This window comes from Danio aesculapii, chromosome 19 (assembly GCF_903798145.1).
Source record: "Danio aesculapii chromosome 19, fDanAes4.1, whole genome shotgun sequence".
NCBI classification, from domain to species: Eukaryota; Metazoa; Chordata; class Actinopteri; order Cypriniformes; family Danionidae; genus Danio; species Danio aesculapii.
The window spans coordinates 32,811,615-32,839,074 of record NC_079453.1 but is presented as its reverse complement, the minus strand read 5'-3'; the positions used below and the strand labels follow the sequence as shown (position 1 = coordinate 32,839,074).

Genomic DNA, 27,460 nt, shown 5'->3' with positions numbered 1-27,460 from the left:
CTTTATGGGGTTTGTAATGTAAAGTGTCCTAGATGATTGTCTTCAAAATTACGTATAATTCAATTCAAATGCAAGTTTAAAACATCATGGTAGCAGTATTCCTTTTAATTATTATACACTTGTTTGAGAATTTCAGTTGTCTGTGTGTTTGTCTTCCACAGGCTGTTGATTGTTACACACAAGCCTTATCAGAAAGTGAGTTACACACACAGAGAGCTGCATGTGCTGCTCTGAGCTGCCTTCAGGTCAGTGCGAATCACACATCCAAAAAAAAAAAATAATAATCATATCTGCGATTGGTTACAGGATTGTTATTAAAGCTGTATGTCTGTGGGGCTGTTCATTTGCAGGCTGTGGAGAGCATTGATGCTGTGATTTTACTGTGTGACTCAGTGGATGAAGAGCTCCGGCAGATTGCCATCGAAACCCTCCTCACATTCGGTAAAATATCCAGTCACACAGATGACACATGCACTGCAGGATTAGTCAGTGATGCTTCTCATTCATGCTCTTAGTGCAAATGAGTTGAAGTCAGAATGATTAGCCTCCTTGAATCTTTTTTTCTTGTTCAAATATTTCCCAAATGATGTTTAACAGTGCCAGAAATTTTTTACAGTATTTCCAATATAATTTTTTAATCTGGAGAAAGTCTAATTTGTTTTATTTCAGCTAAAATAAAAGCAGTTTTCATTTTTTCAAAACCATTTTAAGGTCAATATTAATAGCAATATTTTTTGATTGTCTACAGAACAAACCACTGTTATACAAAGACTTGCCTAATTACCCTAACTTGCCTAATTAACCTAACCTAAAAAATTTACAACTGTATAACTGACTGAAGCCCCATTTGCATTTGATTTGACAATGATGTTATCAGAATCTTTTTTTTCTCTCTGAATGTAACAGGGTTATTCTCAACATTTTATTTTAACTCAAAATGTCCAAAAGAAAGTTTCTTGAAACATAACTTTATTCTCGAGATTTAACGAGTTTATTCCCAACATTTTAATACAATTTGTTTCTTAAAATGTAATGAGTTTTTTTCTCTAAACACAGCAACTTTATTCTCAGAAGTTAATGAGTTTCCCTTAAAGGTGAAATCTGTCAGTTTAATCTTGTATCAAAATGATTTTAATCTCGCAATGGTTTATTTTTAAATATTGCTTGGCCTGAATCCTCATCTGTACTATAGTAATAGAGAAAGTGAGATTTTGGGCCGTCACAAATTAATCAATGTATTAGAATGTATTTTTAATGGCTCATCAAATGTTTTAGCATTTGTATTTCAGAGTCCTCAAATTTAGTTAAAAAAACAGGATTCAACGGTAAAAAAAAGCTCACAAGGCATTTCTGTGTGGAGTTTGCATGTTCTCCCCGTGTTCGCATGGGTTTCCTACGGGTGCTCTGGTTTCCCCCACATGTGGTACAGCTAAATTGTCAGTAGTGTATGTGTGTGAATGTGTGTGTATGGGTGTTTGCTAGTGATGGGTTGCAGCTGGAAGGGCATCCGCAGCGGAAAACATATGCTGGATAAGTTGGCGGTTCATTTCGCTGTGGCAAGCCCAGATAAATAACGGGACTAAGCCGAAAAGAAAATGAAGAAAGAAAAGCTCACAATAACGTGAAAAGTGTTTCAAATAATTATACAACACCATAAACAGTTCATAAATGGAAAATAATAGTCAATGCCTTTTTTATAGGTCAATCCTATTACAGAGTGTCCGCGGGGTACTTTCTTAAAAAGTATTAAAAATTAATAAATCAATTTAGAGAAATGTAAGGCCTTTAATGTATTAAAAAGTCTTAAATGCTATTTTACGAGGTATTAAATTGGGTATCAGTATGCTAAAGTCTGCCTGAATATCTTTGAATATTGGGATGCTGTGTAGTTTATGAAATCAATCAAATCCTGCTAGATTTGACATCGTGCTGCTTTGTTTACTGCAGTATCCAGGGAAACACTGTTACTCCAGCTTTTGTATGAAGACACCACCTGCTGGATTAGCTTTTTTATTCAGTATATAAATACAGTTTTAGTTTAGGATTCGTTTCTTACGATCAGTATTTAGTAGATATGCTGCAAGTTAAAATGTCGACAGTGTTACTGGTTTAAACCTGGAGTGGTGATGAGATCTTAAAATATATGCAAAGAGTCTAAAAAAGGTTTTAAAAGGTATTGAATCTCAATCTCTGAATTCCTGTATATACCCTGCATTATTATAGTTAATTAAACTGGTGTCAGTTGTTCCATTTGAGGAATTTGTTGTTGTCAGAGTATCCCAATGCACAAGCCTCAAATGCACTGCCCTCTTCTGGGAAAAGGGGCGGAGCTCATTTGTATTTAAAGAAACATACACAGACAGCATGATACGTTACATGATCTGTTTGTGTGTGCTCAGGTGAGGATGGGCGGCTGGCATATGAGCAACTGGACACCGTCCCGAGGGAGATGGTGCGGCTGGGCACTCGGCGTGGAAATGCGGTTACCACTTCATTTTAGATGGGAAATAAAACAGCAGGAGATGGGAAATACATACAACCTCCTCTCAAGGAGAAAAGTGAGGCCTCGACTTATCAATATCATGATAATTTCTTCACAAGGCCTGTTTTTTTGCAGGAAGTAATTGTCGCTGGTTAAACAGAAAGAGTGTTTATTATTGGCAGTGATTTGCAGATTGCAGTCGCACTGTCAGAAGCGTGTAAATAGCACAGTATATTACATTTCAATTTTTTTTCCTTGGGATTCTTGTTGCTCTTTATGTGCCGTTCTGTTTCAGGGATTATAAGGGACTGTTTTAACGAGGAACCAAGAGAGAGACTTTTAGATTTCAGGTGTTGTTCAAACCCAGCCGGTCATGCTGACTACTGAAAACGTGATGTGGACTGGTTTATAAATCGCTCGCTTGCCTTCACTGGTCTGGAGGAAGTATTTCTGTGGACGGAGACTTTAGTGAACAAACGCATTAACATGGTACTAATGCCTGGGCACATGGGACGGTTCAACAAGGGCTGGTTGGAGCCCGTCGGAGTATCTGAAAATGCACTTTTACATTCAGTCAGAGAAGCGTGATGCATTACTGTGAATTCTGGTTTGTGCGTAAATGAAGACTGGAAGTATATTTGCTCTGTGATCTGCGAACTCGCTTCTGTGCCTGTTGTTACTGTACTACTGAGTCACGTGACTGTAATATCATTTATTTATTTTTCATATTTTCCTCAGTATATATGCTAAAGATGCTGATTTCACCTTCAATTTGTTTTGTTTTTTGCTATATTTTTTGTTTTTTGTTATAAGAACAGATTGTATTAATGGCCTACTAAAAACATTCACTATATGATTCGTCACAGATTTGGTACTGAGGGGCTATTTAATATTCAATAATTTTTTTACATACAGTATATAGTTCGAATTTTACGTGTAGAAAGAAGTTTTATTAATCATTATCATCTTTTAACGGTGTATTAGCTTGGTTATACAGTGTTTGTGCTCAAGGAAACCTTTCCTGAACGTCTTTTCAGTATGATTATACGAAACGCTCTTTGCTAAGCTGATGCTTGCCTCGCTTCGTGATGTTTACACTTCCTGTGTTGATCTCGAAAGCTATGGAGGCAGATCAGTCTCAAAAATAAGACATTTACAAAATAAAATTCATCCATCCACAACACAATTCCCATTTACAAAATCCAGTTTGTAAGTTCAAAACAAAATCAAAAATATGCAAATCCAGTTCGTAAATAAATTTTTTTTCAAAAATACGCAAATCTAATTCGTAAATTTAAAAATAAATTAAATCCAATTATTAAATTCAAAAATATGCCAATATAAAAAAAAAATTATATTCAAAAACACGCAAATCTAATTAGTAAGTTAAAAAAACTATATAAAATATGCAAATCCAATTCATAAATTTAAAATTCAAAAATATGCAAAACCAATTTGTAGATTCAAAATATGATTCAAAAACATGCAAATCCAATTTGTAAACTAAAAAAACTGTTAAAAAATATGCAAATCAAATTCGTAAATTAAAAGATTCAAAAATACACAAATCCAATTCAGAAGTTCAAAAAACGATTCCAAAATAAAAAGTTCCAATTCGTAAATTAAAAAATATATTTAAAAAAATATGCAAATCTAATTTGTAAACTAAAAAAATATTTAAAAATACGCAAATCCAATTCGTAAATTCCAAAAATGATTAAACTATATGCATATCCAAATCTTAATTCAAAAAAACTATATTTTTATATAAAAATATATGTAAATCCAATTTGCAAATTCAAAACACGATTCACAAATACACAAGTCCAATCCATTTGGTGAAAATATTCATAATTTTCACTTGTGAATTCAGGAATTGTGTTTACAGATGTACAAATTGGATTTTGTACATGTGAATTGATCTGTTAATGTATGAATTGAATTTTTTTTATGTATTATTTTTGAGACTGATCTGGCTCCATAAAAGCTCTCAAATGTGAACATACGCGCCTATTTTTACTAGATTTTCTATGATGTGAAAAATTGTATGATGGCAGGAGCTTAAATCCATCAAGAAAAGCACATTGAGGAATGTACTGAATGAGTACAGAAAGGTTACTGTAGGCTATTTGCCTCACAAGCACAACCGAATTTCAGGATGACCGTTTTCTGTTGCACAAAGTCCTAAAGCCATACAGAATAATACACATATTTAAGGCCCTTTTGTGGTTTCTATTTATCAGAATTATCTAGAACGGATATTCAAAATTGACACTTTTTTTTTGGTCTTTTCAGCAATGAGTCGTGTTTTCCTCTTGCTTTTCAAGTTTGTCTGTTGAGCACCGTTACAGTATTTTGACCCTGGGCATTGATGATCACTCCTTGAATTCCTTCTTTGCACAGAGATAAAGGAAAAAGGTTGAACTAATGTTTAATTGCCTTGTTTTCATCTCAGACGGAAGCTCAGTGAGCTGCTTTGTTGTTCAAACCTCATGGAAAAAAAAAAAAAAAAAAAAAAAAAATGTTGTAAGAAAGCTGTCGTTCTTATGGTTTGAGCGTGTGTATGTGTCGAGGGCTTGAGCGACAGCTTGCCATTGCAATAGCTAATACTGTCTGAATGAACGCAGATTTCACTCAACATCACAATGCTAACATTCCCTCGCTGTTTGCTTTTTTCATTTTTCTTGGGTTTACCGTTTTTCTGCTGAAAGTGGCAATAAAATTTATTTTTGCATAATTATCAGATGTGGCGTTCTGTTTTTATTAGCTAAAGTGCAACTTTTCATTTAAGACCCATATAAATCACTTTCTAAGAGATGCTAAATAAGATTTACATTAGTCAGTCTCAAAGACAGATCTGGAACTTGAGATAAACATGGTGAAAACAGAAGTACATTTAAGTGGAGGAAATGTTGAGAAATGAAAAAGTCAATCAGTTTCTTTAAATAACGCTCCTGTCCTTCTGTTTTGATACATGCCATTTGCACAATAAGCCTTAGCCACATTTATAAGCAGGGAGAGCGCAGATGCATTCCTAAGGCAATGAAAAAGCACAGGTGTACAAAACTGGCGTTTATTTCCATCGTATGAACTCAAGTTTACATATGTACACCGGCAGTATACATGCACAACTACAGATAGTGAAAATAAAAGCTCATTTACAGCAAAAAAATAAAGTATTAAAACAAAAAAGGTGCACATTAGTTCTGAAAGGAAAGTTAAACATTCATCACTTAGGACCAAACAACTGGTCGGTCCATCAAGGCGGTTTTCAGTTCAGTTTCTCATGTCAGCTTTCTTCTGTTGCAGAATCTTTGTGCTTTATGGACTGTTCTGGGTTTTCTTCAGTGTCTTGACTTTTATCAGCTTCAACCTCACTGTCATGCTCCTGATCCTCATCTTCAGCATCAAAGGCGATCTCGCGCAACTCTTCTAGATTGTCTGGACTTTTTCCAGTTAATCTCTGAAAAAGAGGGTAAATTGAGATTTAGAAATGTAACATTTCACTGGTTACCTTAGTGAAGGTGACACCACTATTAACAGCCATAGAGAACACAGCACTCACTTCAATCATGTCTGCCATGTGTTGTACATGCTGCGCCAGTTCCTGTAACTCCTCATTCTCAGTCTTCAGCTGAGCAATCTGTTCATCTTTGGCCTCAATGTCTTTATGCAACTAATATGAAACAAAATTCAGAAGTGAGCGAGCACGAGCTATATTTAAATTGAGGTTGAACGGTTAGTGATTGAATAACATTCCCCCCAAAATCTAGAATATGCAAATAATGTTCACTACAACCATGGCACATCTAGTATAAAAGATAGATCTTTAGAAACTTTAAGCCAGCTTGTGGCTACTTTCATGGGGCGTTGGGGAATTCTCACTTTATTAAATAAAAATAATTGTGATTTCATGGAGTATACATGCCATTCGGTTTGTCACTGGTTCATAAAATTGTTTATTAAAGGTTTTAGAAGCAACTAAGGTGTAAAGAGTTTGATATTGGCTGATAACGCCAGTTTCTGCTTCATTTCCTGTGATCACACAGGAAGTAACAAAGGCCTTCATCAGCCCTACAGAAAGAGGTGGAGCAGGACAAATGGCTAATCATTAGCAAGTTAACTTTCAGTGATTAACTCACCTTTTCATTCTCTTGGAGAACACTGAACAAGGCTTTCCTCCTTTCCTCTGCCACCTCCTTCCAATAGGAGGAACCAGGAGTTTCTAGAGAAAAAATAAATAAATAAAAAAAAAAAAAAAAAAAAAAAAAAAAAAAGAGGAGCATTACAAAAAAAACCCATGTTACATCAATAGTCCATCACCTAGAGCATTGGTGCCCAAACTTTCTTATGAAGGGCCATAACTCTAACTTTGGGGCTTGTGGACCAAAGGTAAATAAGAGTGTTCATCCATAATTTCCTAATTTATTTAATAAACAACAACAACAACATTTTTTTTTTTTAAATGCGATTAAAATTTACAACACTGCAACATTTTGCTTTTTTTTTTTTTTTGTAGCTCAGCAATAAATAAAAAAAAAAAAATAAAAAAAAACCTACTACATCAAATTTCAAACTATGATCTCCTTTAAAAGCATTTGCCCCTTCTCAGATGGGACGGTGGGCCAAATCAAAGGTTACAATGGGTCAACTTTGAGCATCTGACCTAGAGATTAACTACCAATTATGACCTGATTGCTTAAAGGATAGTTGACCCCCAAAATGAAAGATTCACTTATGAACCAGATGTATTTTAAGAATGTTGAAAACCAGTAGATATTACAACCTAATTGTAGAAATACTTGGTCAATGGCCACCAGTTTAACAAGAAATATTTTTTGCAACAAAGTTTTTAAAAAAAAAAAAAATGTAAAAAGTGGGGGGGGGGAGGGGGGCATTGAACTTGTGAGGTTAAGGAATTAATAGTAAAAGTTTCCATCCAAGAGACAAAAATTAGACTTGTGGCAAAACCAGAATCTCAAATCATCTTGGCATTTCCATTAAGCTTCTCATTCTTGTGATATTCCAAAATGCGCAGAAACGGGATGGAAACAAAGCTAATGATTGAATTAATTTGTGTGAATTACCCCTTTTAACTCAGCCATTATAAGAGAATTAGCGGAGGCATCTTTCGAAAGAATCCTATTAAAATCTCTTTACAGATATTGGACCGTTTACCTTTAATCATGAGCTCATAGGCCTCTTGTGTGACCCCCTCAGGCTGGTTTTCATTTTCAGCATTTGTGGATTTGACAGCCACCTCTGCTTTGACTCTCTTTGAACCCTTCACCTGCTCTGCGCTCCACATCTTCCTTTTGGGCACCGCTTTACCATTCTGAACAGAGTTCATTTTAAACATTTGAGCATGGGATGTCAAATCCAGAAAACGCACCATCACTTCTAAAAATATACCTCAATAATACGACCGAGGTTCTTGTTTACAGCAGAAGGCTGAAGAACCTGAAGCGTCCTCCTCCCCATTCCTGCTCCAGATGTTGGCGCTACCAGGAATTTCTGAGAACACAAATGGAGTTAGCCTTAATCTGAGGAGTTACAACAATAAAACGAGACTCTGAAAATAAAGGCTCATTTTGGTGAGAATGAGTCAAGCAACTCTATCCAATAGTAACAGGCTCCATTCACCTGCCTCAACAGTCATTCTTCTCCTCTTACACTTGTTAAGCTGCCAGTGAGAGATGGCAAAAAGCAAGGTTTGAGCAACTCCAGATATCAGCCGTTCTAAGAAAGCGTGGGAAAGGGGCAGGACGCACATCAGCTGCATGCTGAAAACACCTCCAATTCCTACGGGCAGTGATTGGACCGCTGGCATTATTATCTGACTGCAACATTCTTTAACCTGTAATTACTGTGGGAACTCACCACTGAAGTTTCCTTATGACCAACTGCAAGTTTAGAGTTGGTTAATGTTTTCACTTAAACCATACAGGTGGCAGACGGATGCACGGTTACTTGCCTTCAACACATTGCCAATGATTAATACGGAGACAGAGGGTCTCCGCTCAGTTTGTTCTAGATGGGGAAACTTGATTATAGTTGAAAATAAGCAATTTGATAAAAGCTGGCAGTTTTAGAGCATTAAAACTGTAATTGGAGTACATTGGATTTTAAAATAATAATAATAATAATAATAATAATAATAATAATAAACAAACCACCACCACATGTAGCTCATGTTTACTTGGATCTACACACGGTCAACAGCAGAGTGAATAAAAATAATAAATACAAATGCCATGCACTGGGCTAAACGTTCTTGTTGTATATGCACAGATGTGGGATTTTTAAAATCAATCGAGAACTAAGGGTTTGTAAAAATGCAAAATTCTGTCCAATCTCATTCAGTTTAAACAGACGATGTTGTATTCAGAAGTCGAACACTTCCAATTTTTGTTCAGTGGTTTGTGTCTGTTTTTTTGGTGTGCATCAACTATCATAATCAAAAACGAGTTTACTGTTAACTACGTTAGCTAACTTCATCTGGAATTACGTATATGGTCACCATTTTAAAGATGCTAATAAGGGTCTATTAATCAATCTATGTGAATGGTAGATTCTCTGAAACCCTCACGAACCCCAATCATCTAATGGAACACTATATCCTCCAAACAACATACTTGATCTAAAAGCTGTCAGTTTTATAGAGTTAAAATTATAGTTGGAGTTTGTTTGGTTTATTGAAAAAGAAAACCCATGTAGCTCTGGTTTACTTGGATGTTCACATTAAATGTCACAGTGGAGAGAATAAAAAAATAAATAAATAAAATAATGTCATATGCTGTGCTAAACGTTCTTGTTGTACATGCGTTTGTGGCATTTAATCAATTGAGAACTTTAAAGGTTTGTAGGAATACAGAAATATGCAAAATTATGTATAAACTTAAGAGATGCCAATAAGAGTTTTTTAATCAATCTATGGGAATAGTGGATTCTCTAACACTCAATAACCCCAACCATCTAATGGAACACTAGATCCACAAAACAACAACAACATAACGTTACTTTAAAAAAAAAAAAAAAAAAAAAAAAAAGTTAAGACTCTGATCTTATCTTGCCATAGCTGATCTAATTAAACTGTCACATACCTTGATGTTTTCAGAGGGATTCTCTGTATGCTTTGGTCTTCTGATGGAACTCATACTCGCACCTGGAAAGTTACAGTTCAGTAATTTAGAGATAGTTTTGATCAGAACACGTATTGTACGCCCATAAGCAACGAGTAGTCTTCACTTTGCTTGCCACATTAATTAGGGTATACTTAATGCTGCTTTTATACACCCCAGTGCAAAGTTATATAGTTTTCGGAAGTTACAAACTGAATTTGGCTTAAAGCGCTTAAAACAACAATTTCTTCATACAGTAACCTAATGTTAATAAATGTGTTACCCTTTAGTTAACGTGATAAGATAACACACACCATAATTAACCTAACGTTTAACATAACAAACCCTATTTGTCTAATTAACACTACTCCTCAAGTTACATAAACTTTAAAAGTAATGCACTAAAAACATTTAATTTTATAAACAAAATCTAAGTAATATTAGGCCTCAGAGTCTGTTCCCATACAGGTCGAGCTATAACGTTACGGTTACATTTACAAGCACGTTACGGATCTTAAACACAACGTAAAGCAATAATAACTCATCGAAAGCGAATACAAAGCAAAAAAAAGACACAACAAATACTTACTTAATTCAGGAACCAATCACTCGCTTCGCAACTAAAATTCACACAGCAGCACTACAGTTTGTGTGTGAAGAGCGCGCCACTGGCTTAAGTACTTCCCTTCTGTCGTCACGTGACGCCGGATTTCGCGCGTACTGAGACTGCGTGACATAAACAAACAGGCCAGTCTCGTTATTTTCATTATTTTTATTTTCAGCAATGAAATATTAATATTTAATATCTACTGTCAAAACATCGTTTTAAAAACTGAAAACAGCATAGCGGAATTATGTGAAGGTGTATTGATTTTATTAGATTAGATTCAACTTTGTATTTATTGCTTATTACTATATAACTGAGTGTCCGTTTATATACTTATTCAAATTATCTATGCCAAAGTTTTGAGCCTTTGCGTAGATGTGTTACATTTTTAGACGCAAAAGGACACCCAAATATAATCATCTATCTATCTAGTATAAAATTATACAAATAAAATGAAATTTTAGAAATTATCTGAATTATTGAAAATATTTAATAATTTCAAAAAGATTTAATTGTTTGAATACAATTTGCATTTATTTGTTTTAATCAAATCTGTATGCAGCTATCTATCTAGGTATTTTAATGACCTATTGGGTCAAATATGTATTTAAATATTAAATTATTTTATCAAATGTATGTGTATTTGTGTTTATTAGTGATTTTAAAGTAATTATTTATGTATTTACATATTTATGCTTTTCGTCAAACATTAAATTAGAAACCCGCTGATTTAGCACTATAGACATTAATATACACGGTTGTGTGGTAATTAATAACTGATTTAAAACAGAAAAAAACAGAGTATTATATAAAAGTTAGGTTGTGCAAAAACGCATGCGTCTAAGCAAAACTTGTCTCAACAACACTCCCCTACATAAATGCAGCTGACAGCAGCGCGCGCTCCTCCTCTGTCACATGTGCACAGCTGCGTGACGCGCGTCGGCCATTTTGAGTTGTTTGTTCAGCGAGGAGCGCTTGTTATTTTCCAGACAAACGCAGATCAAAGTCCGCAACAGCCGAAAGAGTCGCTCGAAAGACATTTCACCCTTTCCTTCCATCATTATGGGTCCACCGCGATGCAGATCCCGCCGTCTGTTACCTGAGAGAACGGAGGATTTCGGTCGGTTTGTCAGTTTATCTTGACATGGCATATACGGGTGTGTGACGACTGTAGAAAAGCTCGAAAACAAACGGGAGACCATCAAGCTAAACCTCCGTCGAGAATCGATCATCCGGGACGGGTTTTTTTTGCACGGAGGTCGGTGTATTGAGACGTGTTAGGATTGTTTTGCGGTACTTGCTCGGGTCGCGACGGGCTTGGAAAAAAACTCGAGAAAAAAATGAAGAGAAACAATAGTTAGCCAGTTAGCAAGCCACGCACCGAAGCCAAGTATCTGCTAGCATCGCGGAAACAAATTCGAAAACGGGCAAAAACAAAATGTAACAGTCGGTTTATGGATCAATACTAGCTTTTGAATGCTCTCGTAGATTTCATACTAGATATAAAAGAGATGTAGCTCCCTTCAGCCAGGTTATCAGTCGGTTGTTGTGTGTGTATTCAGCTTAGCTAGCATTAGTTTGCTAGCCAGCCACAAAATAAAAGCCTCACAATGAAACTCAACCGTGGCAGGAGAGCTCGTGGGCCCATTTTATGCCCTTAAACCCCAAGATGTCTAGCAAACTCTGCGTACTTACTCCGTGCCAAGATCTCATGGCATTTACATTTCTCTGCCATGGTTGTATTTCTCACCTGTCATTCAGATGTGCTTTTGTGAGACCGTTTATACAAAGACATGGATACAAGCAAGAATCAATCCTGGAAGAGACTTTGCAAAGTCAAATCTATTGGTCAGCTTTTTAGATAACTTCAAGTAAGATTTCTCTATCTAAATCCAGGGATCTGTCCCCTCACACATACACGGACGCACACAAATAAAATTGTCGGCATGGATTTTCAGTGTAGCAGGCATTTGTGTTTTCTGTCCTTTGTTCAGTGATACAATACAGATTCTCTTTTTAAAAAGGAATAATCAGGTCGTGTTATATAAGTGGTTTCTTTTAGTTTACCCTTAGCCTTGACTTGATTATTTTAAAAATGGTGTAACTCATCAAAACTTAGACAAGTGCAAACTTACTTGGCCCAAGTGCACTACCGATATCGATTAAAAATGACTTGATTTGATTATGGCTAACTTTAATTCGAATTAGTATGTAGTGCTTGGTAATAGCTTCTTTAGTTTTTAAAAGGGTTTGAAAACAAAATAGTCTACAGTCAAGACAATAAAAAGCGAAAGAAATAATAAAAAAAAGTCTGCGAAAGGAAAATAGTACTGTCTGTAAAAATGGGTGACCCAAATTCTCGACGGAATCAAACAAGAAACCGACTCCGTGCCCAGCTACGGAAGAAACGAGAATCTCTGGCTGATCAGTTCGACTTCAAGATCTACATTGCCTTTGTATTTAAGGAAAAGGTAAGTTGACTTAAACAGTATTAAACTGAGAGTTGGTTTGGAAAATGGACTGGCATTGTTCTAATATCTTACTTTTTTTGCAGAAAAAGAAGTCTGCACTTTTTGAAGTAGCTGAGGTTGTACCTGTGATGACCAACAACTATGAGGAAAATATCCTTAAAGGTGTGAAGGATTCGAGCTACTCCTTGGAGAGTTCTTTAGAGCTTCTCCAGAAGGATGTGGTGCAGTTACACGCGCTGCGTTACCAGTCGATGCGTAGAGTAAGTGTCCACACAATACCAAGCACTTTCAACATGGGCAGTTGAAGATTAAACTGCCATCGTAATTGTTTGTTATCTAACTGCACCATGTCATGTCATTTGAGGTCATTTGGTTTCTAAATTTGTCCAGGATGTGATAGGTTGTACCCAGGAGATGGACTTTATCCTCTGGCCCCGCAACGATATTGAGAAAGTTGTCTGTCTCCTGTTCTCCAGATGGAAAGGGGCTGAACATGAACCATTCAGGCCTGTTCAGGTATGTGTATCTAATACTTGTTAAAAGTTTGAACAAGCAATAAATATTCACACTAGTGCTAAATAAATTGACAAATGAATAGTGTAGGGTTTAATCACATTCTAAGTGGTTATACTTTGGAACTTTCCACAGGCCAAGTTCGAGTTTCATCATGGAGACTATGAAAAGCAGTTTTTGCATGCTGTAGGCCGGAAGGACAAGGCTGGGATGGTTTTGAACAACCCCAATCAGTCTGTCTTTCTCTTCATGGACAGACAGCACTTACAGGTTGGTCAAGCAAAACATGAATCATACATAGTCAATGGATAATTTATTGTTAATACGTTTGAATATCAGCTCATTCTGAATCAGGGCTTGACACGTCTGACATGTTTTTTGACTTGCCTAACAGAACAAGCAGCCTGATAAAAATGTCAGTAATAAAAAAATAACAAGGGAAGCACCAAAACTTTAGTAAGACTTTTGTAAAGTTGTGTCAGTTGGGGCTTACAAGTTTTTCTTTGTGAAATCAAAATCAAAATGCATGAATGTAACAGAACACACACATTCACTAAAAATACTGTAATGAAATTTCACGTTGTTGTGATTTTATATTTATAAAACAACCAAGAGTGGTGTTTTATGGACTAGCATTTAGCTGACATGGCACTGAATAAAAAATGATCATCGTGGACAATTTTTAAGATTTTGACTTAAAATGATACAAAAAAAAAAACCTTCACAAAGGCAAAATTGCAATAAAAATGGGTACATTAGCGCAGTTTTGTTTTAAAATGGCTATTTAAAACAATAATGTTTCAGGTCCAGACCGGTTTCTTTACTGCATTTTAGTCTCCATCCACACTATACAGCTTAAACCTACATAAAAATATACATATAACCCATAAAATGGCCATTCACTACTAGACATGCACAGATTTTGCCAGCATCTGTATATGCTGTATACTGGTTGTATAATGGTCATATGAGAGGGGCTTGACGAATCAGAGAATGATACAATAGTCCAAAAGACCTGCGGTCCATTCTTCGAACGTTGCTTAAATGATCTAAGATGATTTGGCAGATCCTGGATCTTTTAATCTCGATAACTGGCTAATTTGGTTCTTCCAAGTTCGCGAATCAGATAAAAATGTCTGGATGAACTGATCTGAGATCGCTGCGTGTGTTGTGAAGGACAGATCTATTGATCCTCGAAATCATGATCAGCAATGCAACGATTGGCTGACGGCAAGCAGCGTAATGACGTCATTTGAGTAATATTCAATTATTCATGTGAGCAAAATGACATAAAATTACAAAACGGTTTGTTAAATATGACACAAATTGTTGTGAGCTGCAGGCTTTACACTTTCATGTGTAAAGAGTATTCATCATGTATTTCAGTGCATATCAATGTATTTAGTTCTACATTTAGATAATTTTCTTTATTATAGTAGCCTATAGGCCTACTCAAGTTTATTTAAAAAAATATATTTACTATTTTCCCAAGTGTATAGAACTACTGTTAGAAATTATCAGCATTTGGTACATACTTTCAGTATTATCTTTGCTTGAACTGACCCGATCTAATCCTGTTTATATGAAATGAGCCTGCTCCCTAGCAGGTTTGAGCTACCAGAACTGTTGCTATGACAACAAGTCTCAGATGAGTTTTGAAGAACAAAACAATCCTGCATCGTGTCATTCTCCAAATCCAGCTAACTGGGTAATCCACGTACGAAGAACAGACCCCAGTCATAAAGTGATTGTGGATTGCCGTGTCTGTTTTTAATAGTCTGTATTTTAATTTGTCTTTACTGATCCAGAATACCATTGTTTTCAAACTAAAACAGGGTGTTTGGTGTTTTTAAAAGGCCCCATTTCAGTGGACTCTTATCCTCACTAAACTAATGCTTTAAAAAGCGTAAACGCACTAGTGTGAATGGCACCTTATTCTCAAGCCCTGCTGAAACATGTTGCTAAACTTGCATTATTCTAATATTTACAAAACACTTAAGGTATTTATAGATTCTGTTGTTGTTCTGTCAATACGAAAATGAAATAATCCAATAATACATGTTTGGCTTATTCAGTAATGACCGTAAATTGCATATTGGTTAATTTGTAACTAAGACCATTTCAATGTGGTGATGTCATTGGCCCATGAACATTTCCTGCTTGTTGTCAAAGTATTTTATAACTGTAACAAGAGGCAATTTAACCATACATTCATGTTAAAACCGCTATCATAACATTATTTATCAGTATGTGGAACTTTTTGCATTCTCAGAAGCTATGGAAATTAAAAATGTTAAACAGGAAATACGTAAGGACCGTTGTCATTGTTTACATCCGTCAACATGGTCTATACACATCGTAACCCCCAAATATTTCGGCATTATGTAGTATTTAATTACAACTCATTTTTAAATGTTTATTTTTTGTTTTTTCCACAGACTCCAAAAACCAAGCTCACAGTTTTCAAGTTGTGCAGCCTCTGTCTCTACCTGCCACAGGACCAGCTCACCTGTTGGGGGGTGGGAGACATCGAGGACCACCTCCGTCCATACATGCCTGACTAGGAGAAACGCTCGGAAGACACCCCTCAAGGCCTCGAAGCAAGTTGTCCTTATCTACACATCCCTCAGTTGAATAGAATTGAACTTGTGCTTGGAACTCTCCTTTTTGTTAACCACTCATTTTCATCTTGAGATTAATTTAGCTCCTTTTCCTGTTTTTTTATTTTTTTTTATTTGTTCTTGTTTCCGTTTTTTGTTTCATTTTAAATCCCTCCCCAAACAATCTTGGTTTGGCTCATCCCATCTCCCCCCTCTCTTTGATCAGTTTTTATTTTGAATCTGCATGAACATTGATTTTGAGTGGTTGTTCTCTTGGAGCCGCACCGTCAACAATACCAGTCACTGAAGGAACTCTTTACATTAAGAAAAACCAAAAAAATGAGAATACACAATGACAGAAGTCTCTCACACGAGTTGGACTGGCTTTAACATCACTGTCATGAGGGATAGTTAAGATGTCTCTTATATTGAGTAGGGATTTCATGAGTAACGACAATCGGTGACAGAGGACAAAAGAGCCTGGGTTGTCTTCCAAGGCTTTTTAAAAATATTTCAAGGCGAATACTTAATTCATTTGGTGTAGGCATTGCATCTCATTCAGTTTCTGCCTTAGTTTTTGCTGGACATTTGTTTAATTTGATTGTCATTCCTTGCCTATATTATGTTTTCTCATTTCTGGAGGAGTTGTGCCTGATGGGGACGGAGGTGCAGTGTTTGATTTTTATATCCTAGACATAAACTGTCTGTTGGAGAATTCTGATGCTGTGTTTTTCTTGGGATGCTAATTGTCAACAGTCGAGCTATTCATGCACTATATACATAAGAGCTACTGATACCAGATGTAAACATTGGTGGTGGGTTATGTGATGGGAGACTGATGCTTTTTACCTAATGAGAAATTTCGATTGGAGAAACTTGAAATGGATCATTAAGGATTAGTTTTTTCTTTTTTTATAGACCACCCTGTTCTTAGAGTACTAAATATTGCAGTGCTTGGGACTTGGTATCTGTAAGCCATCCTTTTCGGTTCATATGGCATAAAGTCTTTAATTTTTCTTCCCTCCCTTTTGAAATTCTAAGTTCACGTTGAAGGGGAAAGTGGGTCTTTTGTCTTTATTTTGATGTACCCATTGTTTAAATAATTCTGTTAAAATAAACACTGCTGAACATATCCTAACACGGTGTAACATAATTTGATGCCAGACTTTATTACGTAGCATAAAGACAGACATAATTTATGGGGTATGGACTCAATTAGCTGCCGAGGTGTTTTGTGTGTCTTCCCTGAGCGATGAGTTTTCCGTTGGCCTTGTTGGTGAGATCTACTGTTGCGAATGCCAAAGTCCGTCCTTGTTTTAAAACCTGTGCAGTGATCAGAATGTCTTCTCCAATTTTAGCCGCATTCATATATCTGTTCAAATCAAAACAAATGAAAGAAAATGAGACCCATTTTTCACATTATTTTACTTTAAATCCAAGTAAAATGTCTGCATTTCTCTAGACAGACATCATTGAAAGGCTTCGCTGCAAAAAAAATCATTCAACATTTGTACCATTACTAGCAAGGGGAAGGAATACAATGGGATATATACACAGCTAGTGTTTTTCAGCCAATGATGAATGTCCAGTGAGAGCTTTATGTGACTATTTTCAATTTTATAAGGTTCCTTTTACAGCATCAGTATTATGCAATTCAAATATAATCAGATAAATAGACATGAGCATATATTTGGTTGTCAAAGCATTAAAATGAAACAAAAGAGCGTATAAACGCAGGCGCTGTCATTACCAGCAGGCTAGTGCAGAAATTCCATTGAAAATACTGGGGTAAAATTAATTTCCATATTTTAAAGACATGGCTGGGGAACGTAGGATTTAATGGAGTGTTTCTTGTTTGGTCTGATAACTACTTTTTATTGTATCTCAGCCAGGCAGTGAAGATAGATGTTTTTTTTTAAGAATCGCAGCGATTTTTGTATGGGATGACGATTAACTGGAAGCCCTGGCGCTGGCTGACTGAAATTAAAAGTCTGTGTGCATATACCCCATTAAAAACCTAGTATAAGAATATCTAAATTTAAACAGTACAATACCACTATACAATAAATCTAATTAATAATAGCAATGTAGTTCCAAATCACTATTTTGAGATTCGAATTACGATTACAATTGTTCTTTTGGTTCAAGCTGAAAAATCATACATGTAGTTATGGATTGCTTAGCATTTACACTAAATAAAAAATGTAAATAATCTGGCGCTTTTTTGATACTGAAATTACCACTATATATAATTGAACTTGATTAAATTTCTTGCATACAGTTTTATTCGTATACTTCTATTTTTATAAAATATAACTTGTCAACGGGCAACTATTAAAAATGCATTTATTAGTGAATAATTCAAGAGATTTTTCAAAAATGCTATCTTTAAACCAGTAATGGAATGTGAATCATTGGGAGAAGCTCAATATCTCTTCTAAACAAACAAAGAAATAGAGACTCTCAGCTCATCCAGAACCGTGCAGCTCTAGGTCCTTTATATAAGATTCATCCAATCTAGCACCATACACTATCGCTCCAAATTAGTAAATTAACCCGGAAATTAGGAATGTACACAGGGTGTCTGCTGAGTCTTACATTTTAAAAACACAATTTTAGGTCTTAAATTAGCTGATATATTGTCTTGTAGGTCTTAAATCATTTGCAGCTGGAAGGGCATGCCCTGCGTAAAACATACCAGAGTAGTTGTGGCAGTTCAGGCAATCGGACTAAGTCGAAGAAAAGTGAATGAATGTAAAGCTACCCAATCAATCCAACACTCATCCAATCTACAACAATACATCTCAATCAAACATTTTGCCTACCTATATTCATAACCAATATTATAACAATCTGTTGTGCATTCATTTAGTTTTTAAAGAGTTTTTCTATACAGCTAGGGCCTGCTTCTTTTGACAGATTATTTTAAATATATAAGTAATATAAAATACAAGAAATAACTAATTAGAATTAGTTTTTTGATGGCGCAAGTACATCTTTTTTCTGATTGGCCATTAAAAAAAATCCTTGGCTAATAGTCCTGTATAAATCTGAATTTTCATTCTTCGTGGTCTTAAAAAGTCTTAGATTTAACTTTGTGAAACCTGCAGAAACCCTGGTACAGAGAGTATTAAATGGTAAACCTGAGTAAATTATGATGACAAGTGTGAAATGTGAAGCAAAACAACCCAGGGTTCAGTTTACCCCAGGGTTACATTCAGAGTGCGCGAACAGCCCTTTTTATGCTTTAGTAAAATTAGTACTTCAACTCTCAAATCTATGACGTCCACATTTATTTTTAGTTTTAATATAACTACTGTAAGTAAACATACTCTTTATTAATATCATTAAGCTATATTCCAATTCTGGATAGTTGTTGGTGAGTGTATAACTAATGATATATTGCCCAGGTCATCCCTGCACATGTGACAGCAGCAGAGATACAGTATTCCTGTACAGTGAGACAGACTCACGTTATGTTCATGTCCACACTGACTCCAGGAGCTCCTCTCTCACTGTACATGATGGCCATGGTGGAGATCATGTCCACGAGCGTGGCTGTCATTCCTCCGTGAAGAGTTCCTCCTCTGTTCGTGTGCTGCTCCTCCACCTTCATCTCACACACCACCTTACCAGGAGCCGCAGACAAAACCTCCACCTGCTCACAATACCATCTCAATATCACTGTCTGGTCTGACTGGACTCTCAAGGAGAACCACAAACACTCACCTTACTTAAAACCCGGTCAAACCCAGGACTGTCCGCCATCGCTCTGAAGATCTGTTTGACTGTGTTTAGCGTTAATGAAGCCATTACTAGATTACTACTAAGTAACAAAACACAGAGAAGGACAAGTTCACGATTGTAGACCGCTTGAAAGGTGGCCCATGTTATACAAAATAAGAGTTTTTTTTTCGTCTTTGGAGCCCTTAATTAAAAATAACCATCTCTTATCATAGACAATAAACGTGTATACAAGTGTTTTAAAATTGCACTGCGTTCTTCTCAAACAAATTTGAAATTTCTAAGTGATTTGTAAGATGACATAACCATTCGGCTCTTAATTTGAAATAAGGGATCTTTTCATTCATTCGTCGGAATCGGATCTTTGTAACGAACCTGCTGAACCGGTATACGAAACGGTCTGAATCAATCGGTGATATAGAAAATCGATAATGTGACGGTGTTAGCGGATAATAGCACTTGAATTAAATAACTTTTTTCACGAAGGTCATAAGTATCGTCTTATTTATTCATCATTTTTTAACATCATTTCTACAATAAACCGAACTGAAAAACAATGTGAATAACACACATTATTCGTGCATAGAAAATGTTGTATATTATCTCGATTGGCTATGCACCAGAATAATAGGTAACGCTATGAAAAGAATCACAGAATCGTTTTACTGTTCAAAAGAATCGAGTCTTTCAGTACTTCAGTTAAATTCTTCCGGAAAGCCTCTACTTGAACAACAATTTAGCAGAAACTCTACGAGCACCCTTTTGTGTGTGAAAATCAAACAAATAATACTTTCAGAATTTATACAATTTATTAGTTTCTAATTTATAGTGAATTTGAAGCAAGCCCAGAAGCTGTAAGCATATGTAAATTGAGATATTTTCTCAGTATTTTCACTGTTTCCACCCGGAATATTTTTTTGGCTGTACGCGCTCATATCCCGCCGTTATATTGAACTGTGAACATGTCCAACACTGTTTTGTCAGGTAATCACACCGATCTACAAATGTCTGCTCTGGAGGAATCCAGAACGAGTCTTTGTGATCAGTTTGCTTTTGTATCTGGATCGGACAGCGCTGTGGCACAGTGCTATCTAGCAGAAAATGAGTGGGATATGGAGGTTTGTCAGAAGTTACTTACTTTATTCCTCTTATCAACCCAGTTTATGGTTGAAAAATTGAGTAAAGAGTTTCCATATGTAAAACCTTTGCTGTTTTAATAATTGTGGATGTGTATTTTGCCAGAGAGCTTTGAACTCTTTTTTCGAGGCTCATATGGATTCAGTCTTTGATGAGTATGCAGAGAAAACTGAAGTGACTGGGAATAAGAGGAAAGATGTGAATTCTTCCGACACTGTTGAAGCTTCAGGGACGAAGAAGAAATTAAAGACGGACCAGACGGATTGGTAATGTTTTCTCCTTATTTATTTGTTATTAAACACTGCATTTGCTGTGAATGAAAGTAATAGATTAAAAATTCATTATAAAATAAACTAAGCATTAAAATAATACAATTAGAGTGTGTCATGTTTAAGTTTAAAATGTAAAACATGTTTTGACTGTTATTTACAGAAGTGATGCACTAAGTGGTATTCTGTGTAACGTCATGTCAACACCTTAGAATTAAAAGGTTCAATCTGCATTAAATGATTTTGAGATATTGAGCTTCAAAGTTTTTGCATTCCATATAACAAGCAATATGTGTGTAACAGTTCTCTTTCATACGTTAACATGACAGAAACCCTAAATGTACTTTAAATGTAAAGGTATCAAAATTCTCTAAAATTTGCAAATTGGTGTAAAACAAAGAGGGCAAATGCAGAAAGAACCTTAGACTAAAAATTCATTTTCCACTTGGGATTATAAGGTTCTATCTGGCACAGCGTTCATTGAAGCATCACTTTTCAACAAATACAACCAGTCTGCTTATTAATTTAATTAAAAAATAAATCAAAATTGGTGTTGTAACAATATGTTGATGTTGGAGGAAGTACAATTTTTGCTTTTATTTTAAACATTTATTTAATGTTTTAGGATGAATATTTTTTCTTGTTCAAATTAAGCAAAAGGCTGTGCTGAATATTTTGTCCAGTGCAGATGTTAATTTTATGTACCGGTAATTAATATGGTCATATTTATTGACTTTTATGCTTTATATGAATGGTTGAATTTTATTTGTTGAATTGTATGCCTTAAAAAATTCAATTAAATATTTGCCCTTCAAGGCTTCATATCAAATTTAAAGACTTTAAAAGAAAACAGTCAATGAGCAAATGAGTTTAATAAACACTGAAAATGTTTCACTGACTATCTATACACAAATAAAATTATTTCACATTTAATATAGGACATTTTTTTAACATTGTAAAAGTTAACATTTCATCTCAATGTCAAAAAACACTTCTAAATCATCACATTTACACACATCTTTTCAGTTTTCTTCTAAATTTTGTGTGGTGTGGCATTAATTAGTCGACTCTGATTTTGTTTCTTTCTGGTCTTTCTCGCTGTCAATGGAGCAGTACGGCGGAATGACAAAGCAAGCTGACCCTGATTGCTCCTCGTGCGTGCATTCAAGATGCTGATTGGCTCACAGAAAGAACCTTATAGAGCCAAGCTAGAGATTGACTTTGTAGATAAAACCTTTTTGTTTTTTAAATAAAAAGTCTTACAATGTAAACAACTTATCAAAAATCACATAATGTAAAAAAAGTTGTCAATTAATAAGAAAATGTAAATAATTAAATTTTGACACAAATGTCAGATTGAACCTTATAATTCTAAGGGGACGATATATCAATAAATACTGAGGTAAAGTTTGTTTTAAGTTGCACATTTGTTCATTTTTATATTCTCTAAATTGATCACCATGCTAATTTGAATATTTGGTCTGAAATCGCATGCAAGTATGACTTCAAAACAACATTAGCACCATTAAATTGACTGAACAATGTTGTACTTTGATAGTCAGTCATTTAGAATTCGTTAAGCATGATTTTCTGAAATAATATTAAGGAGAAAGTCTGAATGTGGGAATATAAAACCAACTTTATCTCAATTCAATAAATCCTGTCATGCATATTTAGAACAAAAATCCATAATGACACATTAAAAGACTTACTTTTATCCCTACTTGAAAGGATAGTTTACTGAAAAATGACATTTCTGTTGTTGTTTACACACCCTTTAACTGTTACTTTACTTGAGTTGCTTTCTTCTAGTGAAAACAAAGGAAATTATTTTGAAGATTGCTGATTATTGGTGTCTGTTGATTCCATAGTGTGTTATTCTTACTATGGAAAGGGTATCATCAACCTGCTGTTTTCAAAATGTCCCCATTTGTCTTCAACAGAAGAAAGAAACTCATTATTCTGCCCTCACTCCGGTGTCTCACTTCCGTGAACTAGACAGACAGAAAAACTCTTTCCAACACGTGAAATTGTGGGAGAATGCTGCTTTATTCCATGCCACATTGAGTATGTTAAAACAGAGTGAAACTATGTGAAAAGATATGTACATACAATGAGCTATACTTATCTATGTACATAACATTAATATCTGAGTTAGAATGTAAATACAAACACATAATACACTTACAGACATTGCTTCTACAGATGATCACAGGATGCGTGGATTGTAAGTGTCTTCTTGTAAGGTGTTCTTTTTAAATGAGGCAATAAACTGATTATAACTGTCATAATGTTTCTATAGCAACAATAATTTAAAAGAAGCTCAATGACCAGGCATTATCTTATGGTTTCTAAATATTAATATTTATTAGATGATCAAGCACACTCATAAAGTCATGTACATATATCCTGTCACCCATATTTTGAAATGTTATTTTCATTATAAATTCACTTTTGTAAATTTAATTTGATTCAGACACCAAAATGTGATCTCATATTTGACCCAGTTTTACTTTTTGTGTGTTTGTGCAGCATTGACTTGACAGCAGAGGAGCCCACCTGCTCTATCAGTGTAAACTCTAAAGAAAACCAAGGTGAAAATGGCGTAACCAAATCTGAAACGGAGGACAGCAAGCTCTCCGTCATCAGCTGGAATGTGGACGGTTTGGACACATTAAATCTAGCAGATCGTGCCAGGGGCTTGTGCTCATATCTAGCTCTGTGAGTTGTTTACAGATATCCTTCCTTATTGTCTCATACATAAAATGGAGTTTTGCTTAGAATACCTTTACACTTGGCAGGTTTGGATCAGTTAAAGCAAATCTGGTGCAATTTCTCAGTTGGGGAAGTTTGTCTGAAGTGTGAACACTGACATGGAAACATTGGTGCATACCAAATAAGTGAACTGAGATCACTGAAGAAAAAAACATGGGCCTCAGGCCACTTCTAAATGAACTCTGGTGTAGTTTGACTGAAATGTGAACACAACACGGACCAAATACATGTAAACAAACCAAAAACAGGACAATTTTCAGCTATTAAAGTACCGAATGCTCATTCATACTTGTTTTTACAGTATTTAGTGCAGGATTTTTTTTGGTCCAGACTAAATGAGCCAAGAAAACCGAACTACTGGTGTGAATTCATCCTAAGTTTCTATTTATCTGTTCTTTTTTTGTAGATACACACCAGATGTGGTTTTCCTTCAAGAGCTCATTCCACCTTATGTTCAGTATCTTAAGAAACGTGCCGTCAGCTACTTGTTTTTTGAAGGTAAGAGAACATTCTCTGCTCAATGAAGTTTTTTTTATGCACAATGAGTTTGAGTTTTTTTTTTTTTTTTTTTTTTTTTTTTTTGCCATTATAGGGAGCGATGATGGATACTTCACCGGGATAATGTTGAGAAAATCAAGAGTGAAATTTTTGGAAAGTGAGATCATCTGTTTTCCTACAACACAAATGATGAGAAATCTGCTAATTGCTCAGGTGAGTTTATGGTGTTATTTAGACACCACAGGTTCATTTCTTAATTTAATCAGAGCTTAACTATTTATTCCAAAAAATACATAAAAAATTGAAATAATGTGATTTTGTTTTTATTACAATCAAAAAACAGATATTTATTAGAATTTATTTATTTTCCTTTGATAACAAGTCATTAATCCAGTCTTTAGTGTCACATGGTCCTTCAGAAATCATCATAATATCATCATTATATGCTGATATGGTGCTCATAACATTTCTGTTTATTACTAAAGTTCAAAACAGTTGTGCTTCTTAAAGGGTTAGTTCACCCAAAAATGAAAATTCTGTTATTAATTTATACTCCATAGACAACAAGGCTCTCAAGTCCTCAAAACAGACCATATGCCTTCAGTGCTTCAATCTGAATATTATCAAGCTATGAGTATACATGTGTGTGCACCATAAAACAAAAAAAGAACTACTCAACAGTTTAGTTCCCTCAGTGTCAGTACCCAGATAACTCTGGCCCAGATTTGGCATAAATCTGGCACAGCAGGCATTCATCCTGCACTGGCATACAGCATGTGGGCCAAACATGGCCCTGGTTTGGCAGAGGTGGCACCGTCTTTTAAGGCGGCACACAATACTTGGGCCAGATGTAATATGTAGTATTTGGTTCAGATGTTAATAATTGTGGGCCATGTAAGTTTGGCCTATCTTGACCCGCATTTAAAATACACTTTTATTATTTTCAAATAAATAAAAAAAAGTCAGGTTGCTTTGAGAAAAAGCCCACCTAAAGAGCAATGATTCATGGGTTTATCAATTTCATTTTAGTTTTGACACACCAACATATATGGCCCAGTTAAGGCTCAGTTATGGGTTTTTAACTTGGCTGAGACGTGTCCCAGATATGGTCCATGTTTGGCCCTTGTCTGGAAGCCAGACTTAGTCCAGTCATGTACCATAATTCACTGCGGCATGTGGACAAAGCAAAGAATGATTGTGTGTGCCAGAGCTAAGCCAGAGATGTTTTGCTATGTGGGTATATTGTGCATATTTATGAGCACTATGCAGTGACGTATAACATATAGTAATAACCTAATTTTAACTAACGCTTTAATATATATATATATATTTATTTATATATTTATAGTGTGTGAACTGAGATTTCTTTTGAGGATTCTTTAACAAATCTTTTGAAACTTCTTCAGTGTCTGCACTGTCACTTGTGATCAATATAATGTTATGGAATAGCTAAAAAAACAATTGTTTCTTTATCAAAAATGATACTTACTCCAAACATTTGAATGGTAGTGAATGTATACATAGCCTTTGTTTTGTAGGTTGTTGTGCACACGTTAATTTCTCCTTCTATTTTATTTTTTATTTTTGACCGTTTCATTATTTAAGGTGACTTTCTCAGGTCAGAAGCTATACTTGATGACGTCTCATTTAGAGAGCTGTAAAAACCAATCCCAGGAGAGAACGAATCAATTGCGGGTTGTGCTTCAAAAGATTAAGGAAGCGCCAGAAGATGCCATTGTCATTTTTGCAGGCGACACCAATCTCAGAGATGCAGAGGTAAATTACAGTCTGTAATGTTTACATTAATGGACGAAATCAGTGAATATGCTTAATAAATGGCTTTTTCACACCTATTTGGATACCTTAAAATATGACAAAGCAGTGGCCTCGACATATAAACCTGTCTGATTTTGACTGTATTTTGAATTACAAAATAAAACCACAAAACAAACCACAGACGACTCCAGATTCACAGTATGTTTGCTGGACTAACAGTGACAGTATCTCCAAATACAGGTGAAGTCAAAATGATTAGCTGTTTTTTTCATGTGGAGAAAGTCTTATTTGTTTTATTTCAGTTAGAATAAAAGCAGCTTTTAATTTTTTAAAATCCATTTTAAGGTCAATATTATTAGCCCTCATAAGCAATATTTTTTTTCGATTGTCTGCAGAACAAACCACTGTTATACAATGACTTGCCTAATCACCCTAACTTGCCTAGTTAACCTAGTTAAGCCTTTAAATCTCACTTTAAGCTGAATACTAGCATCTTGAAAAATATCTAGTCAAATATTATTTACTGTCATCATGGCAAAGATAAAATAAATCAGTTATTAGAGATGAGTTATTAAAACTATTATGTTTAGAAATGTGTTGAAAAACTCTTCTCTCCGTTACACAGAAATTGGGGAATAACATATACAGAGGGCCTAATAATTCTGACTTCAACTGTATAATAAAGAAATGAACGTGACTATCATTTCCTAAGATTGTTTGTGTGTGTGTAGGTGGCCAATGTTGGAGGTTTGCCTGCAGGTGTGTGTGATGTGTGGGAACAGCTGGGCAAACAGGAACACTGCAGGTACACCTGGGACACCAAAGCCAACTGCAATAAGACTGTGCCTTACGTCAGCAGATGTCGCTTCGACCGCATATTCCTGAGGTCTGCTAAAACCGGCCCAACGGTCACTCCTGACCACATGGCCTTGGTCGGAATGGAGAAACTGGACTGCGGTCGTTATACCAGTGATCACTGGGGTATTTACTGCACTTTCAACACATGAAATACAAAAATGGCCTTCTGTCAAGAGGAGTTGGCTTTATAGAGTGTTTGTGCTCAAATCAAAAATAGTTTGAGAGTGCCTTCGGATAGACAGATACTTGACTGAATATAAAATACTGCATTAGAGAATATGAAGAAATGGTTGTATCCTATTTCACACCATCTTTCCAGATAATCCTATATCTTTCATTTAACGTCAAAAATGAAGTGTTTATTGAATTGAAATGCTTTTATTTTAATAAATGTGGTTTGTTGTGGTAACTGTGGTACAGGTTGTGTTCTATATTTTACCACAAGTGGTCAGTATTTCCCAAACATTATGGCTCTTTACGTAAAGATGCTTTTGATGGTCATTGTAATGGAGGCAGTGTATTGATCCTTTTTCTTGCACCAGAAAATGCCACTGTCATTTAGTTCAGGCGATACCAATCTCAGAGACGCAACGGTAAATTACAGACTGT

The 27,460-nt window shown here is 35.4% G+C and overlaps 5 protein-coding genes across 6 annotated transcripts in view; 3 read left to right on the top strand and 2 right to left on the bottom strand.

Annotated features, from left to right (window-relative positions):
• ripor2 (RHO family interacting cell polarization regulator 2) overlaps positions 1 to 5,222 on the top strand; it is a 114,714-nt gene extending 109,492 nt beyond the window's left edge. For both annotated transcript variants that reach the window (XM_056479640.1, XM_056479641.1), the window contains exons 20-22: positions 162 to 245; positions 351 to 441; positions 2,400 to 5,222. In XM_056479640.1, the coding sequence (XP_056335615.1) occupies positions 162 to 245; positions 351 to 441; positions 2,400 to 2,500 (276 nt within the window). In that variant the 3' untranslated portion in view covers positions 2,501 to 5,222. The remainder of the gene's footprint in view (positions 1 to 161; positions 246 to 350; positions 442 to 2,399) is intronic.
• Positions 5,223 to 5,539: 317 nt separating this feature from the next.
• gmnn (geminin DNA replication inhibitor) lies at positions 5,540 to 10,299 on the bottom strand. Its single transcript, XM_056479954.1, has 7 exons — positions 10,193 to 10,299; positions 9,586 to 9,647; positions 7,895 to 7,996; positions 7,661 to 7,817; positions 6,625 to 6,707; positions 6,048 to 6,158; positions 5,540 to 5,945 (listed from the first exon to the last, which is right to left on the bottom strand). Exons 2-7 carry the CDS (start codon positions 9,637 to 9,639, stop codon positions 5,772 to 5,774), a joined length of 681 nt encoding a protein of 226 aa, XP_056335929.1. The 5' UTR covers positions 9,640 to 9,647; positions 10,193 to 10,299; the 3' UTR covers positions 5,540 to 5,771.
• An 845-nt stretch (positions 10,300 to 11,144) lies between these two features.
• c19h6orf62 (chromosome 19 C6orf62 homolog) lies at positions 11,145 to 16,932 on the top strand. The gene is made up of 5 exons (XM_056479254.1): positions 11,145 to 12,681; positions 12,765 to 12,941; positions 13,072 to 13,197; positions 13,330 to 13,464; positions 15,633 to 16,932. The coding sequence occupies exons 1-5, from the start codon at positions 12,553 to 12,555 to the stop codon at positions 15,756 to 15,758; spliced, it is 693 nt and encodes a 230-aa protein (XP_056335229.1). The 5' UTR covers positions 11,145 to 12,552; the 3' UTR covers positions 15,759 to 16,932.
• Positions 16,933 to 16,939: 7 nt separating this feature from the next.
• acot13 (acyl-CoA thioesterase 13) lies at positions 16,940 to 19,702 on the bottom strand. The gene is made up of 3 exons (XM_056479255.1): positions 19,524 to 19,702; positions 19,268 to 19,452; positions 16,940 to 17,166 (listed from the first exon to the last, which is right to left on the bottom strand). The coding sequence occupies exons 1-3, from the start codon at positions 19,605 to 19,607 to the stop codon at positions 17,010 to 17,012; spliced, it is 426 nt and encodes a 141-aa protein (XP_056335230.1). The 5' UTR covers positions 19,608 to 19,702; the 3' UTR covers positions 16,940 to 17,009.
• Positions 19,703 to 20,471: 769 nt separating this feature from the next.
• Positions 20,472 to 27,260, top strand: tdp2b (tyrosyl-DNA phosphodiesterase 2b). Its single transcript, XM_056479747.1, has 7 exons — positions 20,472 to 20,656; positions 20,781 to 20,941; positions 23,477 to 23,665; positions 24,126 to 24,217; positions 24,312 to 24,430; positions 25,823 to 25,993; positions 26,725 to 27,260. Exons 1-7 carry the CDS (start codon positions 20,501 to 20,503, stop codon positions 26,998 to 27,000), a joined length of 1,164 nt encoding a protein of 387 aa, XP_056335722.1. The 5' UTR covers positions 20,472 to 20,500; the 3' UTR covers positions 27,001 to 27,260.
• Positions 27,261 to 27,460: the final 200 nt, after the last annotated feature.

Bases quoted from the DNA above. Each gene is read 5' to 3' on its own strand.
- gmnn (XM_056479954.1), bottom strand. From the start codon at position 9,639: ATGAGTTCCATCAGAAGACCAAAGCATACAGAGAATCCCTCTGAAAAC. The intron at 7,997-9,585 runs GTATGTGACAGT...TTGTGTTCTCAG, and splicing joins ATCCCTCTGAAAACATCAAG to AAATTCCTGGTAGCGCCAAC. The intron at 6,159-6,624 runs GTGAGTTAATCA...GTTTCATATTAG, and splicing joins TTCTCCAAGAGAATGAAAAG to TTGCATAAAGACATTGAGGC.
- c19h6orf62 (XM_056479254.1), top strand. From the start codon at position 12,553: ATGGGTGACCCAAATTCTCGACGGAATCAAACAAGAAACCGACTCCGT. The intron at 12,942-13,071 runs GTAAGTGTCCAC...AAATTTGTCCAG, and splicing joins GTTACCAGTCGATGCGTAGA to GATGTGATAGGTTGTACCCA. The intron at 13,465-15,632 runs GTTGGTCAAGCA...TTTTTTCCACAG, and splicing joins TGGACAGACAGCACTTACAG to ACTCCAAAAACCAAGCTCAC.
- acot13 (XM_056479255.1), bottom strand. From the start codon at position 19,607: ATGGCTTCATTAACGCTAAACACAGTCAAACAGATCTTCAGAGCGATG. The intron at 19,453-19,523 runs GTGAGTGTTTGT...TATTGTGAGCAG, and splicing joins TTGACCGGGTTTTAAGTAAG to GTGGAGGTTTTGTCTGCGGC. The intron at 17,167-19,267 runs GTGAGTCTGTCT...TGATTTGAACAG, and splicing joins AGTGTGGACATGAACATAAC to ATATATGAATGCGGCTAAAA.
- tdp2b (XM_056479747.1), top strand. From the start codon at position 20,501: ATGTCCAACACTGTTTTGTCAGGTAATCACACCGATCTACAAATGTCT. The intron at 23,666-24,125 runs GTGAGTTGTTTA...CTTTTTTTGTAG, and splicing joins TTGTGCTCATATCTAGCTCT to ATACACACCAGATGTGGTTT. The intron at 25,994-26,724 runs GTAAATTACAGT...GTGTGTGTGTAG, and splicing joins CCAATCTCAGAGATGCAGAG to GTGGCCAATGTTGGAGGTTT.